This window comes from Salvelinus alpinus, chromosome 29 (assembly GCF_045679555.1).
Source record: "Salvelinus alpinus chromosome 29, SLU_Salpinus.1, whole genome shotgun sequence".
NCBI classification, from domain to species: Eukaryota; Metazoa; Chordata; class Actinopteri; order Salmoniformes; family Salmonidae; genus Salvelinus; species Salvelinus alpinus.
This window is the reverse complement of record NC_092114.1, coordinates 44,867,839-44,887,917: the sequence shown is the minus strand read 5'-3', so window position 1 is coordinate 44,887,917 and position 20,079 is coordinate 44,867,839. Positions and strand designations below refer to the sequence as shown.

Sequence of the window (20,079 nt, the reverse complement as noted above, 5' to 3'; positions counted from 1 at the left end):
TCCAACAGGACAACGACCCTAAGCACACAGTCAAGACAATGCAGGAGTTGCTTCGGGACAAGTCTCTGAATGTCCTTGAATGGCCCAGCCAGAGCCCGTACTTGAACCCGATCGAACATCTCTGGAGAGACCTGAAAATAGCTGTGCAGCAACGCTCCGCATCCAACCTGACAGAACTTGAGAGGATCTACAGAGAAGAATGGGAGAAACTCCCCAAATACAGGTGTGTCAAGCTTGTAGCGTCATACCCCAGAAGACTCGAGGCTGTAATCGCTGCCAAAGGTGCTTCAACAAAGTACTGAGTAAGGGGTCTGAATACTTATGTAAATGTTTTTTTATTTGTAATAAATGTGCAAGAATGTTAGAACTTGTTTTTGCTTTATCATTATGGGGTATTGTGTGTAGATGATGGGAAAAAAATATTTAATACATTTTAGAATAATGCTGTAACGTAACAAAATTTGGAATAAGTGAAGGGGTCTGATTACTTTCCGAATGCACTGTATAATAATTTGAGGCTGGTGTTAGATTTGGTTGAGTATTGGATGACTACCCTGTTATCTTATTTGGTGATTTTCAGAAAGCTTTCGATACTGTAAATCACAATTTAATATTTTATTGTCCTCAGGATTTTAAGCTAAATGTCTGTATTTGATTTTATATAATGTGGATGTTTTTATTTCATTTTCCTCTTTGTAATGTCTATGTAATCCGCCTGGCTGTTCTGTCTTTTTGTGTTTTGTATGTTACTGTTTAATTAAAAATAAAGGAGAGCCGCACATTCTAGGAGCTCAGATGCAAAAATATTTAATTTACCAACGTTTCGACAGGCAAGCTGTCTTCATCAGGGTACAATAACAGACACTGCGGGATGACTCGTTTATATATAGTGTCAAGACACACAGGTGTCTGTAATCATGGCCAAGAGTGGCCTAATATCATTGGTTAATTTCTCAAATATTAAAATGGCATAGAAAGAGCAGCATACAATAAATACAAATGGATAGCATACGATCATAGACTCACTTAAGACCACACAAGCCTACAAACAACCACAATGGCAAAGTCACAACAATCACAATCACTGTTTAATTAAAAAAATATATGTTTCCCTTACCCATTTAGAGGCAAATTTCGCAATTTGCGGTCCTGTAGATCTGATCTGAAACAATTCTTGTCCTGTAAAGAAACATTATTTTTACATGTACATGTTTTTAAAAGTTGCAAGCACAGAAGATGAGCGCTAGTAGCGTTTTACTAACCATCACGATCTCGCGAGCTTACGTTCTGTCGCAAAACAGACGTAAGCTCGCGAGACCGTGATGGTTGGAATGAGGCTACATCGCTAGGAACAGATATAGATAGGATTCCAACAGTGAAAAGAAAAGCGAAAACGAGCAATTGCCAACACGGATTTCCTGTGGGATAAACACACAGGCCTGGCTGCTAAAACGGTAAACAATAAAGTGGAAATACACGTAATTGTATTCGGGTTTCAATGACAAGGTAATCCATGCGAGTCAAAGTACAGTCAGTTAGAATCAAAGCTAACAAGTAGCTAGCTAACGCTAGGTAAGATGGCGGTCAAAATTAGCTAGCATTAGGGAGCTTGGTAGCCGATCTAAATAGCTATTTGCTAACGTTAGCGACATATTTTCAGAAATAGCCAAACAGTTATTTATTTCGAAAAAATGACAATTTATGCCATTCTTAACGAAAGCAGTTCGTGTGACATTGGTGCATTTCTGCGAAATATCAGGTCATCGTTTAGTAGCGAATTTAGCATAGCGTTCGTGATGCAGCCAACTCGACTGAATTCTGACGTCGTAGTTAGCCAACTAGTCTGAGTCAACAAATTGCCATTTGTTGTCATGATGGCTAGCGAACTGACTTAGTTGTCTAACTGCACATTTTGGTCGTCCCATGTCTTTTTTTAGTTATCACATTTAGTTAAACTGTCACAGTGATTAACCCACGTCATTAAGTTACTTAACTAACATTTGCATTAAGCCAGGTAACATCAACTAGGTACGTCAGCTAACGTTCTTCTTAGCTACTGTTGTTATTATAAGGCCATCCCAACCTAGCTAAGTTTGTTATTGAGTGCAGTAGGCTAATGTTACTGTACTCTTGACATTTGACTGGCTTAACACTTGTGATCGTGAATACTGCCAAACCACCAGTATTTATTTATTTAACCTTTGTTTAACTAGGCAAGCCAGTTAAAAACAAATTCTTATTTACAATGACGGTCTAGGAACAGTGGGTTAACTGCCTTGTTCAGGGGCAGAATGACAGATTTATACCTTGTCAGCTCGGGGATTTGATCTAGAAACCTTTCGGTTACTGGCCAAACGCTACCCGCCGCCACACTATAGAGTTTGTGTTTCAAAGCCTTCAAATGTAAGTCATGTTTAATTGTATACCTCCCCGCCAGGTTTGCTTTGGCTACTTTTCTTCCTTTTCCCCCACAATGCAGCTGTTATGTATCCCACCCTCCCATACTGAGTGCAATCCAACCACTCACCAACTGCAATGAGAATACCAAGTAACAACTCTTGTCTTGTCACAGATGCCACACTCAAGACGGTACCCGTCCTCAGAACTGGCCAGCCGGAGCAGCTATCAAGACCGAGACAGAGGACGCAAGCAGAGGCAACGCAGATCGCCCTCTTTTTCCTCTAGCAGTGACCGGGAAAGGGACAAAGACCGAAGGGGACGGGGAAACAGACAGGATGGAAGCTATGCTCGCTCTAGGAGGTGTGTTTGTATGGTTGTATTATATTTGTTCACTTGCGTACTGAATGAATTGGTATGGTAGCTTTTGTACTGTGTGACTGTTTATCTGGTAGAAATGTTTTCATAGTCTTGAAATCTCAATAGATGTATGTACCTGTATCAGTGCCCGATGGCATTCATTTAATAATGTGTAACCTGAGTTTAAGCAATGTGTCTTCTTAAATGGTCAGACAGCATTGCTCTAACCCATTGTGTTGCCCTCTTTTGCAGCTACAATAATCGCTCGGCAGACCGCAGGCCGTACGACAGACGCTTCTGTGAGGGCTATCGGCGCCTGGACCAGAGCCGCGAACGAGACAGAGATCGCGGAAACAGGGATAGGGAACATGGAGGAGCAGCAGCCGACGGTTACTACGCACCTGACTTATCACCGAGCATGTGCGACTACCGGCGGGGTCGTGAGAGGGAACGGGAGGAGTCATACCGAAGGAAGGGCAGCAGGCGTAAGCACAAACGAAGGCGGCGTAGAACCAGGTCCTATAGCCCATCCTCGTCGGTGAGTACAGCCCAGCCCGAGCTTGTCCTCTAACCCTCCCACTCCTTTCTATCTTTCTCTTCTCTCTCTCTCCCTCATGTCTTTCTCTCTCTCCCTCATGTCTTTCTCTCTACTTCTCTTTAACCTTCTCTTGTCCACAGCTCCTGGACTTGGTAAGTAGTACAATCTTTTTTGTTTTGTTTTTGTCAGCAGGATTTTAGTTTTTTTTTTGGTCTTAGTAATTAAATCCAAATGTACTTTATACAGTCTTTTCATAAAATGAGTTGTGTAGTGAGACATTGATTGTTTTTTTGACACATTGTGGATAAAGCTTCAGCCACATTTTATCCTTCTGCATTAAGTAGACATGAATGAGAGGTAACCATAGGTTGGGATGTATCACTGATTTTAATCTCAAACTATTTCTGCTTCATTTCCTTATCATTCTCAGTTTATTTGTTTTCTGGGAAGTACTCTGCTTAATTTTAAGTGAGCAATATTATAATTTGTAGATATTTTTGCTCTTTTATGAATTGGCTTTTTATTCATGAATGGATATGCAGGTTGCTTCCTTATTTGTAAGCAGCACGAGTTAAACGGTAGAGGGGGAGAGAAGCAGAGGACGAAATGTGATCTTTGACTTGTTCCCTTGCACTATATCCCTATCGTTATATATTTCCTCACGTGGTGTCATACGAATCGCCCAATGACCACCACAACCACTACGTCAACTACAACATCACCCTCCTCCTCCCTCCTCTACCTGTGCCGCCTTCCATCGCCGTGGCTACGGCTGCCCCTGAAAACCCCCTGTCCCCCTGTCGGTCGTGTCGTGACCTGCTGATGCCGTGGGGGCTGCAAACAGCGGAGCGACAGCCGGACGCGGGCACTGAGTGTGAGGGACGACGAGGAAGGGCACCTGATCTGTCGGAGTGGGGACGTCCTGCAAGAGAGATGTACTCACTGCCACTACTCTATCGTAACCCTTCTCCATATGAGTATTTAATACCATAGAGCATTCACTGACAGGGGAGTGCCTGATGATGATGCCATGGTAGAATGTTGTTCGCTCTAGCTCAAAAGGCGGGGTGGATTGCACACAATGTTGAGGATAGCGGTTTTAGATAAATATTGCTCGTTGTGTTGAAGATATCTAGCTGTGGTATGTTTTTATATCGGAGATATTCAACCAACATAAAAATATCTTCCCCTACCACCGCATTTCCTTAACTTCTTAATCGTCTCTTGCGCTTTAGTTTAAACTCAAGTCCAGATATACAAATATATATTTTTTGTAGTGCATTTAATTAGGCAAAGCAATTATGAAAGTTTTAAATATCTAGTGCTTTCCCTCAACTAACATGAGGTGTAGCTAGTAAACATTCATTGGGCCTCTACAACTTAAGTTGTCTGCAGTGTTGCAATTTTTTCCTTTGACAGTGTTGCATCTTTTTAATGCTACACTTCATAGTAAATTAAGAGCATGATAAAAACCAGTTATCATGAGCTCATAACACCCACACAATTAACATAGTTTTACCACTTTCTAGCTCATATCCCTGGCATAACTTGTATGTTATCTTCAGTAATTCATGTTTGGAACCCCCCCTACACATTCACACTTATTTCAGGAAAAGTTTAGCTTGAGTGGGTCTTCTTTAATTACATAGGTTAACCAGTAAAACCAAACGCATTCCTCACACTCCCTTGCCCTAAAATAGGCAGACCACCACATCTGTAGGGAATATACTTTTGTTTTCCTTCCTATAAGCTGCTGGGGGGCACTCAAATTTACTCCCTCATCTTTTTTTTTTCTTCCCCCTGTTAGTATGTGGACCCCAATAATCATAGGTTATCTAGGACTGTGGAAAAGTAAAAATTTTTTTTATAAGCATCCCATTTGTCCACAACCTGAAAAGGGGAATGGGCGCTAGCATTGAAACGCCTAACTTTTTTTGCCTTGGTTTCCCTGCTCCTGTCCACATGTCTAATTCTTCTCTTCCCTTCTTTCCCGCTTTCTCCCTCTCTCTCTGTCTTCCAGATGAGATTGTCAGCACTCTGGGGGAAGGCACCTTTGGGAGGGTGATGCAATGTATTGACCATCGCCAGTATGTATCTGCATTAAAAACAACTGCTCTCTGACCATTAGCTGGTGGCCTTTTTTAAAGCCTCCAGATTCCTATTTGTTTTCTGTGACGTGTTCCCTCTCCCTGCACTAGGTGTTTACTATTTACAGGTTTTAGTCCTAGACATACAGACCTCTGTGTAAACTCCGAGTGTGTCCCAAATGGCAGCCTATTAGCTAATATAGTGCACTACCTTTGATCATAGCCCTGTGGGCCCTGGTCAAAAGTAGTGCACTATAAAGGAAATTAGGTGCCATTTGGGACACCGCCTCTGCCTATATCACCCTCCCATGTAATTATGGAAGAGTGGCGTGGCTCCGTGAGTTTAGCTGGCTGGGCGATTATACCCCATGCAAATGTGTGCCATGCTAATGTCCCTGCCTGGGCTCCCTGAAGCACAATATGAGTTTGAACTTAAATGTGATAATTAACCAAACGTCATTATGGGAACATAAGATGTTGCATAATCAACATGAAAAGACAAGAATTTACTCATCACAATTGTTTTCTTCTATGAAATCAGGTGGACTTTCATAGTTATAGAATTGGACAAATCATGTTTAGAGATTGCTTTTGAAACCTGCTTTTTCAATCTTAGTGTATCCGTCAGTCTTATTTTAGCTACCAAACCTGTGACACCAAGTTTCCAAGCAACAGCACTCTTGGTTAATGTAGATAAACCTCTAACAAGACTCACTTTAGGTAATAAGAGCTTTACGCCATAAGGTATTCCCTAATGTATTGTGTGTTAGGACTGCACCTAAATTGTGACATTGACATGCGCAATACTTTTGATTTATTGCTCAGTTGACGGTGTTCTCTCTCTCTCCTTTTTGCCGCTTCTCAATCCCCCACACACACATAGTCCCGCCCCCTGTCACTCAAGCAGGCAGTTCCTAGTGCTAGAGATTCACTCTGCATGCATTGACCAAAGAACAGCATGCAGTCAACAGATTTTTCCAAACAAGAACGCAGCTTTCCACTTTGCTTCTTAATATAAGTCCAAGTTTTCGATATTTTATTCGCTTGTGTAACTTGCTCTGTGCAACACGCTAGTTAGTTGGTCTTCGCAAGCTGCCAATGTGCCTAAAACATTTGTTAGGCTAGCCTTTAATACTAATCGCTAGCTAAATCCACTGAGGTAGGGTATATCTTCAGACTTTTGCTCTAATATAGGGTGGTACCAGTGGTGGAGTGTATATCAGAGGAAAAGCCTGAAGAATATTCAAAAATCTTTGTCTGAATATACCTACGGTTAGTGCAATGAGGGATCCTTGGGACGTCCATACCCCTTAGCCTTACCTTAACCGTTTATCTTTCTCATTCATTCTGTGTTTTACAGGGGAGGAGCCACTGTTGCTCTGAAGATCATAAAAAATGTGGAGAAATACAAGGAAGCAGCTCGTCTGGAGATCAATGTGCTGGAGAGAATCAATGAGAAAGACCCGGAAAACAAACAGTGAGTACACCTACTACTTAGACCACTGGTGTATTATTCATTACCAGTGAAGGGAAGAAAAAATTAATAATAATAATATATATATATATATATACAATTCAACAATTTAAGATTTTACTGAGATACAGTTCATATAAGGAAATCGGTACACTTAAATTTCATTAGGCCCTAAACTATCGATTTCACATTACTAGGAAAACAGATATGCATCTGGTAGGGGAAAAAAGTAGAAGTGTGGATCAGAAAACCAGTCAGTGTCTGGTGTGACCACCATTTGCCTTATGCAGCGCGACACATCTCCTTCACATAGAGTTGATCTGGCTGTTGATTGTGGCCTGTGGAATGTTGTCCCACTCCCCTTCAATGGCTACGCGAACTTGTTGGATATTGGCAGGAACTGGAACACGCTATCGATCCAGAGCATCCCACACATGCTCAATGGGTGACATGTCTGGTATGTCACCAGACATGGCCATGGAAGAACTGGGACTTTATCAGCTTCTGGGAATTGTGTACAGATCCTTGCAACATGGGGCTGTGCATTGTTATTGCCAAACAGGTGATGGCAGCGAATGAATGGCACAACAAGGGGCTTCAAGATCTTGTCACGGTATATCTGTGCATTCAAGTTGCCGTAGATAAAATGCAACTGTGTTCGTTGTTTGTAGCTTATGCCTGCACTCCGTTCACAACGTTGACATCCGCAAACCGCTCGACCATACATGTGGTCTGCGATTGTGAGGCCGGTTGGACGTACTGCCAAATTCTCTAAACCGGTGTTCGGTGGCTTATGGTAGCGGAATTAACATTAAATTCTCTGGCAACAACTCTGGTGGACAGTCCTGCAGTCAGCATGCCAATGGCATCTCAACTTGAGACATCTGTGGCATTGTGTTGTGACCAAACTGCACATTTTTAGATTGGTTGTTTATTGTCCCCAGCACAAGGTGCACCTGTGTAATGATCGTGCTGTTAACAGCTTGTTAATATGCCTCACCTGTCAGGTGGATGGATTATCTTGGCAAAGGGGAAATGCTTCCTGACAGGGATGTACTCAAATTTTGTGCACTAATTTGTTTAAAGGTTTTTGTGCTTGGAACATTTCTGGAATCTTTCATTTCAGCTCATGAAACATTCAGCCAACACCTTTTACATGTTGAGTTTATATTTTTTGTGTGTATGTATTAGAAATACAGTTTCGGAATGGAAACACTTTGGCTGTAAACTTAACTGACTAAAATCAAATCAAATATAGTCACATGTGCCAAATAATAACAGGTGTAGCCTTAGTGAAACACTTACTTACAAGCCCTTAACCAACAATGATGTTTTAAGAAAAATACCTAAACACCATAGGGCCCTCTTTGACATATAAAGTATGTCAAAAATATATAGGTCCGTTATCTTTAAGTAATATAATCTTTGACCACCAACAATCACCAAAATAAAAGCTAGCCAGTTAGGGAGAATTAAATTCCCAAATCAATGAATTTAGCAGGTGTGAGCAAAAGAACAAAGCATTAGCCATGGCAAAATGCTTTGAATTGCAGGAAATTTGCTTTAAAACGACAACATTTTCTTGTGTCTCGACTCCGTGGAGAAGTTTGTAAAATTGCAGGAAATTAGCTTAACAATGCACAATGGGGGGCCTCTAAAATGTTCTCAAATCAAACAGTGCTGAACATGCCCATTTCCACGCCCACCATCTAAGCCCCTTTTTGATCAGAAAAAATGGCCTGACTCGATCCTGTATCATTTCGTTGTTGTTGAATTATGTTAGCGTTTTAGTGTTATTTAATATGAAACTCCTCTTTACTCCCAGCCTGTGTGTGCAGATGTATGACTGGTTCGACTACCACGGACACATGTGTATCTCCTTTGAGTTGCTGGCCCTCAGCACCTTTGACTTCCTCAAGGAGAACAACTACCTGCCTTACTCCATCGCCCAGGTCCGACACATGGCCTACCAGCTATGCCTGTCTGTCAAGTGTAAGTTATATATATAATATATATATTTTAAATTGACTTTTATTTAACCCGCTAAGTCGTTGAGGGCATGTTCTCTTTCACATTAATGACCTGACATAAGTACACTCAGATGCTATGATACTACCAGTCATCTAGTCATAATTCTTACTCCACAGCCTGGCTGTCAAGTGTACGTGCACTCCGATATTACGCTACTATCTTGTTTGTATTGCCTTTATTTAACCAGATGACTTATCAAGAAAACATTCACTTCAACAATTTCAACATGACCTACCGTCAACTGGTCATACAGTGGATTTGCAAAGTATTCAGACCCCTCTACTTTTCCACATTTTGTTACATTACAGCCTTATTCTAAAGTTTTTCCCCCCCCTCAATCTACACACAATCCCACATACTGACAAAGCATAAGAGGTTTTTAGAAATGTTTGCAAATGTATTACACTTTTTAGTAAACAATTAAATTTGCATAAGTATTCAGACCCTTTGGCTGCGATTTCAGTCTCGTCTTCTTGGGTATGACGCTACAAGCTTGACACCTGTATTTGGGGAGTTTCTCCCACTTTTCTCTGCAGATCCTCTCAGGCTGTCAGGTTGGGTGGGGAGCGTCACTGCACAGCTATTTTCAGGTTGCACCAGAGATGTTTGATCGGGTTCAAGTCCGGGCTCTGGCTGGGCCACTCAAGGACATTCAGAGACTTGTCCTGAAGCCATGCCTTCATTGTCTTGGCTGTGTGCTTAGGGTTGTTGTCCTGTTGGAAGGTGAACCTTCACCCCAGTCTGAGGTCCTGAGCACTCTAGAGCAGGTTTTCATCAAGGATCTCGCTGTACTTTGCTCTGTTCATTTTTCCCTTGAATCTGACTAGTCTCCCAGTCCCTACCACTGAAAAACATCCCCACAGCATGATGCTGCCCCACCACGCTTCACCGTAGGGATGGTGCCAGGTTTCATCCAGATGTGATGCTTGGCATTCAGGCCAAAGAGTTAAATCTTGGTTTCATCAGACCAGAGAAACTTGTTGGCTCTCGTGCCTTTTACTGAGGAGTGGCTTCCGTCTGGCCGCTTTACCATAAAGGCCTGATTGGTGGAGTGCTGCACAGATGGTTGACCTTCTGGAAGGTTTGAACATCTCCACAGAGGAACGCTGTAGCTCCTTCAGTGACCATCGGATTCTTGGTCACCTCCCTGACCAAGGCCCTTCTCCCCCGATTCCTCTGTTTGGCTGGGCAGCCAGCTCTAGGAAGTGTCTTGGTGGGTCCAAACTTTTTCCATTTAAGAATGATTGAGGCCACTGTGTTCTTGGTGTCCTTCAATGCTGTAGACATTTTTTGCCACCCATTTTATTTGGCAACCCCAGATTTGTACCTCGACACAATCCTATCTCGTAGCTCTGTGGACAATTCCTTCAACCTCATGGCTTGGTTTTTGCTCTGTCAACTGTGGGACCTTATCTAGACAGGTGTGTGGACTCCAATGAAGTTGTAGAAACGTCTCAAGGATGATCAATGGAAACAGGATGCACTTGAGCTCAATTACAAGTCTCATAGCAAAGGAGTGGAATAGTTACAGTACCACTCAAAAGTTTGGACACATACTCATTCAAGGATTTTTCTTTATTTTGACTTTTTTCTACATTGTAGAATAATAGTGACGTCAGCTATGAAATGACACATGGAATCATGTAGTAACCAAAAAAGTGTTAAACAAATCCAAATGTTTTATTTGAGATTCTTCAAAGTAGCCGCCTTGATGACAGCGTTGCACACTCTTGGCATTCTCTCAACCAGCTTCATGAGCTAGTCACCTGAAATGCATTTCAATTCACAGGCGTGCCTTGTTAATGTGTGGTATTTCTTTCCTTAATGCGTTTTGAGCCAATCAGTTGTGTTGTGACATGGAATACAGAAGGTAGCCCTATTAGGTAAAACACCAAGTCCATATTATGGCAAGAATGGCTTCATTGTCGGATTGCTGCAAATAAACCACTAATTAAATGACATCAATAAGAAGAGAGATGCTTGGACCAAGAAACGCAAGCAATGGACATTAGACCGGTGGAAATCTGTCCCTTGGTCTGACTAATCCAAATTTGAGATTTTTTGGTTCCAATCGCCGTGACTCAGAGTAGGTGAATGGATGATCTCTGCATGTGTGGTTCCCACCGTGAAGCATGGAGATGGTGTATGGGGTCCTTTGCTGGTGACACTGTCTGTGATTTATTTAGAATTCAAGGCACACTTAACCAGGATGGCTACCACAGCATTCTGCAGCCATGCGCCATCCCATCTGGTTTGGGCTTAGTGGGACTATCATTTGTTTTTCAACAGGACAATGACCCAACACGCCTCCAGTTAGTGTAAGGGCTATTTGAGGAGAGTGATGGAGTGCTGCACCAGATTACCTGGCCTCCACAATCACCTGACCTCAACCCAATTGAAATGGTTTGGGATGAGTTGAACTGCAGAGTGAAGGAAACAACAAGTGCCAACAAGTGCTCAGCATATGTGGGAACTCCTTCAAAACTGTTGGAAAAGGCATTCCAGGTGAGGCTGGTTGAGAGAATGCCAAGAGTGTGCAAAGCTGTCATCAAGGCAAAGGGTGGCTACTTTGAGGAATCTCAAATATAAAATCGATTTTGATAAAAAAATATATTTTGGTTAAGACATAACGTGTTCATAGTTTTGATGTCTACACTATTTTTCTACAATGTCGAAAATAGTACATTTAAAGGAAAGCCATGGAATGAGTGGGTGTCAACTTTTCACTGGTACTGTATACGGTATTTGTTTTTATTTTTAATGCATTTGCTAAAATGTGTAACCTGTGTTCACTTTGAAATGTTTTATTTAATACATTTTAGAATAAGGCTGTAACGTAACAATGTGGATAATGGAAGAGGCCTGTATACTTTCCAAATGCACTGTAAGTCTCACTCCAACAACCCCTATATAGATCTCCCCTTGAGACAGAGGTTGGAATAAAAGGCCACCGTTGTTTACAATAAGAAGCCTTTAGCCACATGAGGGCATCGTTGGTTCAAACACCTGTCAGAAGAGGAGTGCTCTTTTCATTCACCACCATCGAATGTGGATGTCTCGTTTGTTGGGATTTTAACTGTGATTTTTCTCCTGACAGTTCTTCATGATACCAAGCTGACACACACAGACATGAAGCCAGAAAACATCCTGTTTGTCAATTCCGACTTCACCATGACCTATAACGTAGAGAAGGTGAGACGAGGAGTCAGGCCTCAGGATAATGGGCTTTCTTCAGAGCCTGTTTTGTGTTCACCAAGTCTGCATCCCAAATGGCACCCTATTCCCTAATAGTGCACTACTTTTAACCAGTGCCTGGTCAAAAGTAGTCTACTTTATAGGTTAAAGGGTACCATTTGGGATGCAACCTGAGTGTCATAGCAACTGCTTAGGCAGGCCTTAAGTGCAGATGATGAATTGGCCTAAATGTTCCAGAGCAGAACAAATGAAGCATTTTCTTTTTGGGTACAGGTATGGTTAATGTCAAGGTTACTAGATATCAGAAATTGAGTAATCAAGGCTTCACTCACTGGCCCCTTTCTAAAAGTTTACCTTTTACTTGTTTCATGAGGTTTGAAATTAGTTAATTGATAGTGGAAACTTAATTTTTTAATATATATATATTTAGGATGTTTTCTGTTTTTAAACCATGTCCTTTTTCACCTTCCTCCCTACAGAAGCGCGAAGAGCGGACCGTGAAGAGCACGGATGTACGGGTGGTGGACTTTGGCAGTGCCACGTTTGACCACGAGCACCACAGCACCATCGTCTCCACACGGCACTACCGCGCCCCAGAAGTCATACTAGGTGAGTGACCTCCCACTTCAGACTCCATTCCTTCAGGCCAGTTGGCTGATCAATTGGATGAGGACTAGGGCTGTAACAGTGACCGTATTACGGCCGCACCGGTGATCACGATTCACGACGGCAGTCAAATTCCACATGACCATTTAGTCACAATAATTAGGCTTCTCCAAGCTCTGATGCTGCCGATGGTAGGCTACTAATGACCAAACTTGCTAACTGCCTGGTATTCAGCACTCTATTGTCCCTCTAATCACTCTGACATCAATGCAAATGTAATCAAAAATCTAATCAAACACTTCATGAGAGCCCATGTTGCGCAACATTTTTATAGGCTATGCAATTGCTGGAGAAAAGAGTGATGGCCTCTTAAGAAGAGGGTCCCATCAGCTTTCTATAGGCTAGGCTTACTATCTTGCTTATTCAACTTTCCTAATATTAAGCACATCGTAAAGAGAAGCAACAGGAGTATAGCCTACCTGGCTGGCATGAAAATGAACCACGGGAAAAGCTTTCTCAATTCGCTGTTTAAGTGCATAGATAACTTTTTTTTTGAGACCGATTCATGATAATGGGTAATTCTAAATCGAAACAAATGTCACACATACAGTGCATTCAGAAAGTATTCCGGCCCCTTCACTTTTTCCACAAAATGTGGAAAGTGAAGGGTTCTGAATACTTTCTGAATGCACTGTGTGTTGTTTAGTGTATGTAAAGAAAAGATTAAATCAAGAATAGGCTAATATTCACCCATCACATGATGATGATTAACTGTCATGGTCAAAGCATATTGATGCAGTAGTAGCTAAGATGGGGAGAAGTCTGTCTGTAGTAATGCGACGCTCTGCCTTCTTAACACTATCAACAAGGCAGGTCCTACAGGCCCTAGTTTTGTCACACCTTGACTACTGTTCAGTCATGTGGTCAGGTGCCACAAAAAAGGACTTTGCAGTTGGCTCAGAACAGGGCAGTACGGCTGGCCCTTGGTTGTACACAGAGACCTAATATTAATAATATGCATGTCAATCTCTCCTGGGTCAAAGTGGAGGAGAGATTGACTTCATCACTACTTTTATTTATGAGAGGTATTGACATGTTGAATGCACTGAGCTGTCTGTCTAAACTACTGGCACACAGCTCGGACACCCATGCATACCCTGCAAGACATGCCACAAGAGGTCTCTACAGTCCCCAAGTCCAGAACAGACTATGGAGGCACACAGTACTACATAGAGCCATGACTACATGGAACTCTATTCCACATTAAGTAACTGACACAAGCAGTAAAAAACACCTTATGGAACAGCGGGGACTGTGAAGCAACACAAACATTGGCACAGACACACACACACACACACGATTACATACGCACTATAAATACACATGGATTTAGTACTGAAGATATGTGGTGGAGTAGGGGCCTGAGAGCACACAGTGTGTTGTGAAATCTGTGAATGTATTGTAATGTTTTAAAGGTATTATCAAGTGCTTGTCACATTGTGAATGAGAGACTGAAGTGTGTACAGCCTGCGCAAATAAACAAACCCGAGCTAGTGCCTTTTCGTGCGACTTTTTTCAAATCATTAGTCTCATGCAGCCTTGGTGTATTAAAAATCTAAACATATAGCCCAACATTTTGTATCACAACTAAAGTTACATGAATAACTCTAAATTAAGCATATAGGAGTACCTATTTCTTTGTTAACCGCTCAACATAGAATACTCGCATGTGTGCACTCAAATTGTTTGGAGAAAATATCCTATTTAATTCCGTTATGTTCAATTTGTATTCTTCACATTGTAAAATAATGCCATGGAATTTTAACCAAATCTTGTCTGCTAAATGAACTAGTGTAGCCCACAGCCATATGGCATAGCCAGATCAGGGCTTAACATGGACAGCTAAGAGTATGCTATTCTGTTCTTCTGAAAGACTACATTTTCTTCATATCATGCTTCTTTAGACATGTCTAAAAGAATTGATTTATTTGGAAGGTGTAGGCTATATTACATGGGTTTATTAGACTGTTTAATGTAGATGTTCTAAAGGTCTGCATCAGTGGCTTGTAGGCAATGTTTGGAAGCCAGGAGATGCGAAATGTGTTTGTTAATTAATGGTCAAATTACCGTGACTGGCAGTTATTTGCTTGACAATTTCATGACCGCCACAGCCCAAATGAGGACTATTCTAAACTAAGGGTGGTGTAGCCGCTACGTTGGCAATGAACTGCTGTAGTCTGTCTGGTTGCTTCAGTTGGGCGAGGAGGGCTATTCTAAAACAGAGGGGGGGGGTTCCTTGGCAGCCGCGTTGAACTGCCATAGCCTGCCAGTTCTGTTCCAGTCAGGTAGACACTGAACAACTCAGTCAGACACTAAGCGCAGTTGATCGGCTTAACCTCGCTTAGTAGTGCATGAGATAATTAGTTGAGTGTGCTTTGAGCAGGGTTCATTTGTCTTTTCACGTCATTTTAAAAGCTCAAGGTGTACGCTTACCCTTGGCCATGTTATGTGGCTTGGGTAAGGCCTCCCTTGTTCTATTTAAAGAAACTCAAAAGCTGCACACTCACCCTCTTGATCTGAAGTGATAAACAATGTTTAGGCAGAAAGCTGCTGTGTTGAGACTTGGGTTGTTGCTTTTGATAAATCGAAGCACTGGAGAAAGAGTGAGGCTAGTGTCTTAAATTGAGTTTTTCCTGCTGTTTTGTTAGGTTCCACCAGCCTACACCAATTCAATATGCGTTGAATAATAAGGGGCCATTTCCTGGACACAGATTAAGCCTAGTCCTAGACTAAAAGACAAGCTAAATGGAGAATCTCAATCGAAATACTTTTTAATCCAGCATTAGGCTTAATCTGTCTCCGGGAAACCACCTGAGAAATGTTATTTTCCACCCATTATGTGTTTTGTCCTGCAGAGCTGGGCTGGAGCCAGCCATGTGACGTGTGGAGCATCGGTTGCATCCTGTTCGAGTACTATCTAGGCTTCACCTTGTTCCAGGTAAAACCCCACTTCACTTCCCAACCCAATTCTGTCTGTGGCGACAGCTGCCTTCCTAGATTGGTCGATTCAGGTTGTCAGGAAGGACTGAACAAAGCCCAGAATAGCTTGCTGCCTGGTCACTCGGATTGGTCAGCCCGGAGTCGGACCAGTTTCACACCAACATGTGTACCCACAAATACATTTGCACACGTGCAAGAAAACACGCACATGTTGAGCCGGAGAGAGCAGCAGGGAGACACAGCTGCTAATCCTATTGAGGATCAACCCTTGGTTGAGGTTGTCCTCCGTATTCTGAGTTTTGCTTGGCTGTGCTTCTAACACCATAGATGCCAGCTCACACATTCTATTCAAAGCTCTCACCTTCAGCCACATTTTACTCAGCGTTATTAAAATTGTTTCAAGATAGGTGAGCACTCTGATAAATGTCTGTTTGCATCGCTGATATCCACTATCTACTTTTATGGCTATTTTATACATTCAATGAGAAATGGTGATGAAATTAAGATTCACCGTGGCTATCTTGTTTGTTCGTCCCGCCCTCAGACTCATGATAACAGGGAGCATCTGGCTATGATGGAGAGAATACTGGGGCCAGTGCCCTCCAGGATGATACGCAAGACAAGGTCAGAGCTCACACACATACACACGACCAGGTGCATCTTGTGTATTTAGTTGCAGGTCAAAAAGCAATCCAACACACACCCCCGTAGCGTCTAGTTGTTGACGCAGGGCATCAAAGTAAAGGTTGGTCCATGCCACATTTTAAAGGGCCTTTTTTGTTAGTGATGTTTGTCATTGTGTCTTGTGTTGAACCTCCATGGCAACTCTTCCAGTGTGCTGCCCCTGCATGCACGTTCACACACAAACTGTTCTTCTAAGTGTTTTTTATCTCTGTATGCCACGCCTCAATCTTTGCGGCAATTTCTCAACTCAGGAAGCAGAAATATTTTTACCGCGGCCGTCTGGACTGGGACGAAAGCTCATCGGCTGGAAGATACGTGAGGGAGAACTGCAAACCCTTACGAGTAAGAGAGCAGCTCCTTTTCCCTCCTTGTGTAGCACCCCACTACTTTATCTTCCTTGCCCTCTACCTCTCATTCACCCTCTCATATCGGATTAACCAGGAATTTCTAAAATCATCCTCTCTTTAGACATGTTAAATCAACCCTAACCCCGAATCTAGTATCAACGGTTCCTGGTTTTCATTGTTATGCTCATCACATCTCTGTATACCCTCTCTCTTTTTTCTCTCTCTCTCAGAGATACCTGTTGTCGGAGGCTGAGGAGCACCATCAGCTGTTTGACCTGATTGAGAGCATGCTGGAGTACGAGCCCACTAAGCGCCTGGTTTTGGCCAACTCCCTCAGACACCCTTTCTTCGAATCGGGGACAGCAGGCGATGCGGTGGGGGGGAAGAGCTGGGAGGGCAACCGCGACATCAGCCGGTGACACAGGGCCTCCAGACTCTTAAGGATAGAGGGATTTAAGGTGGAGCAGACAGATAGGACTGCTTAAGGTGGTGTATCACAGCATGAACCTGTTCCCTCCTGCTTACTATACTGCCCCACCTCCACAGCCAGGAGAGGGACTCATGCTGGCAGCTAGAAGACCAGAAGAACTTCAGAAAGGGACAGTCCTCTTAGTCCTCTCGGCTTCTACTCCCAACAGAAGACATGAAGAGATTAGAGTTTTTAGCCCAACCTTAAACTACCCAGCTCCAGTCTTCCGCATGTAAAGAAAAGGACCGGTCTGGTCTAGGTCCATTTAAGTGGAACACTAGTGAGAGCAAGAGGGACCCTCGCTACGAAATCAAATGTTGTGACCCTTTCGTTTGATGTCAGACAATTGGCGAAGAGGGGCATTGTAACGTGTAATGTGGTTAGTTCTTCCATTTAAAGAGCACTATTTATTTGGGAACCATCGATCTGGACTAATATTAGCCAATTGGATGACATGTTTTGTCAATGAGTGATTGACACATCACATTGTTTATACAGGCCTCTCCTATTGCTATATTTATTTATGTTACGTAATGCTTTCGAGGAGAGGGATTATGCTGCCATATTGATGTAATAATAGTACTCACGCCTAGACGTGTTTTCTCAGCTGGTCATCTTGTCTGGGGAACTGACCCACACACACAACGCAAACTGCCTTTTATACTTTGTGATAGGATCAGGCTTGTGGTCTATGAGAGTGCACGTACCCACAGGGTCATAGTAGTCATGTGTGGCATCCCAATGCCACATGCACACAGCAGCACAGTTTACAGTATTTATTATGAGACGCTACTGCTGGTCCTCACCCTGTACAGTACTTTTTGTATGAGATTTAAATGTATAAAACTGTATATATGTATGATTGTTTAGAATTAAAGTTAAGTCCTCCTTTGCCAGGGCTTATAGTGCTGTTAATGTGAGCTTTGGCCTCTGGCACAGTTATGCGAAGGCTTTTTGTCTTAGATGCTTGACTGTGTCTTTTGAATCCCTGATTTACCTTGTGACTGTAGCCCTTAGGAGGATTTCTCTGTGTATGTGTGTCTGGCAACTAGTGTTGGCATAAGATATAGCAGGCTGACAGGAAACCCCTTAATGACCCTGGCCTATTGCTCTATTTCATAGTATTTTACCACCAACTATGCTACTACTAACCAAATAGTCTGTAGCGCTACACTCTTCATCTTTCCTTCATTCTGATCTTCTCCCCACCTCAACCCTATTAGAGGAGGTCCAAGGTCCCTCCCCTCAGATGTTCTACGCCAATGTGTTTTGAGAAGGAATAGGTAGAATGCAAGGAAAGATTGAGATTCACCCATGGAAACTCCTCTGAAGTCTGCCTTCCAGATCTGACATAGCAGGCTCACCCACGGGAAGGGCCAAGGACAAGAGGATCTGCTGTGGCAGCCGCCTGGCAGGTGTACTTAACGTCATGGGTACTCCTCCATCTGTCACTAACTCGTCATCTCTCTACTACCTTAGTCTCTTTGCCTCACTGTCCCTGGCCAGCTTTCCCTCGCTCCGTCTGTTTCTCCCATCTGCTACCATAAAAGTTAGAGCAAAGTTTAGCAAAGCAAGAATCTGTAGATATATGCTGGTAAACTAAAGCAGACAAAGTTTATTCAGACCCCTTGACCTTTTTACATTACAGCCTTATTCTAAAATGTAATCCCCCCCCTCATCAATCTACACACAATACCCCATAATGACAAAGCAAGACATTTTGCATATGTATAATTTTTATTTATTTAAAGCCTGATTTGGTGGATTGCTGCAGAGATGGGAGAACCTTCCAGGAGGACAACCATCTCCACAGAGGAACTCTGTCAGTGACCATTGGGTTCTTGGTCACCTCCCTGACCAAGGCCCTTCTCCCCTGATTGCTCAGTTTGGCTGGGCAGCCAGCTGAGTTCTAGGAAGAGTCTTGGTGGTTCCAAACCTCTTCCATTTAAGAATGTTGGAGGCCTCTGTGTTCTTGGGAACCTTCAATTCTGCAGAAATGTGTTAATACCCTTCCCCAGATCTGTGCCTCGACACAATGCTGTCTCGGAGCTCTACGGACAATTCCTTCAACCTCATGGCTTGGTTTTTGCTTTGACATTCACTGTCAACTGTGGGACCTTTTCTATAGACAGGTGTGTGCCTTTCCAAATCATGTCCAATCAATTGAATTTACCACAGGTGGACTCCCAAGTTATAGAAACAGCTCAAGGATGATCAATGGAAACAGGAGGCACCTGAGTCTCATAGCAATGGGTCTGAGTACTTATTTACATAAGGCATTTGTTTAAAAAATATATATTTATCTTTGCTAAAAATTCTAAACTTTTTTTCGCTTGGTCATTATTGGGTATTGTGTGTAGATTGAGGGGAAAAATGTAATCAATTTTAGAATAATTCTAATGTAACAAAATGTGGAGAAGGGGTCTGAATACTTTCCGAATGCACTGTATATGTAGCAACCAAGGCAGACATTAGGTTGAGAGTTAAGTTCACTGGATGAACAAAACTATTAACCTTTAAACGTCTAGCTATAGAAATAAAAAAATAACCCAAGCAACCAAGTTTTATAATTGAGATTGTGTATTTTTTTTGTATTACCAACAGTTTATTTCCATCAGTCAATGTATAGACATGATCAGGTACAAAGTGGTGGAAGGCTGATGGGTCAAGGTTAGATGTTTCCACATAGGATCTTGACCTGGTATTGCATCAATGAATCAGTTAACTTCAATTGGCAGCTATTCTAAAGAAAATAGTATTCCCCACACTCTGACATTGAAAATAAAGTGATTCCTTTTAACACTGTTCCTCCAGACCATCGGTTCTCTCTCCCTACCAGCTCTTTCACTATGATTTATGGTCAGATTACCCATCCATTGCATCAGAACTAA

General features: G+C 42.5%; 1 protein-coding gene across 2 annotated transcripts; it reads left to right on the top strand.

The window, feature by feature from the left end:
- Positions 1–1,310: 1,310 nt before the first annotated feature.
- Positions 1,311–19,749, top strand: clk2a (CDC-like kinase 2a). Of its 2 annotated transcripts, XM_071374260.1 has the most exons (13): positions 1,311–1,454; positions 2,573–2,760; positions 3,010–3,295; positions 4,140–4,230; positions 5,316–5,382; positions 6,743–6,859; positions 8,682–8,848; positions 11,985–12,079; positions 12,562–12,691; positions 15,604–15,686; positions 16,233–16,312; positions 16,624–16,714; positions 16,950–19,749. In XM_071374260.1, exons 2-13 carry the CDS (start codon positions 2,573–2,575, stop codon positions 17,136–17,138), a joined length of 1,584 nt encoding a protein of 527 aa, XP_071230361.1. In that variant the 5' UTR covers positions 1,311–1,454; the 3' UTR covers positions 17,139–19,749. The 2 variants fall into 2 exon arrangements, with proteins under 2 accessions (XP_071230361.1, XP_071230362.1); XM_071374261.1 differs by lacking the exons at positions 1,311–1,454; positions 2,573–2,760; positions 4,140–4,230 and having other exon boundaries at positions 3,157–3,295.
- The last annotated feature ends 330 nt before the right edge of the window (positions 19,750–20,079 follow it).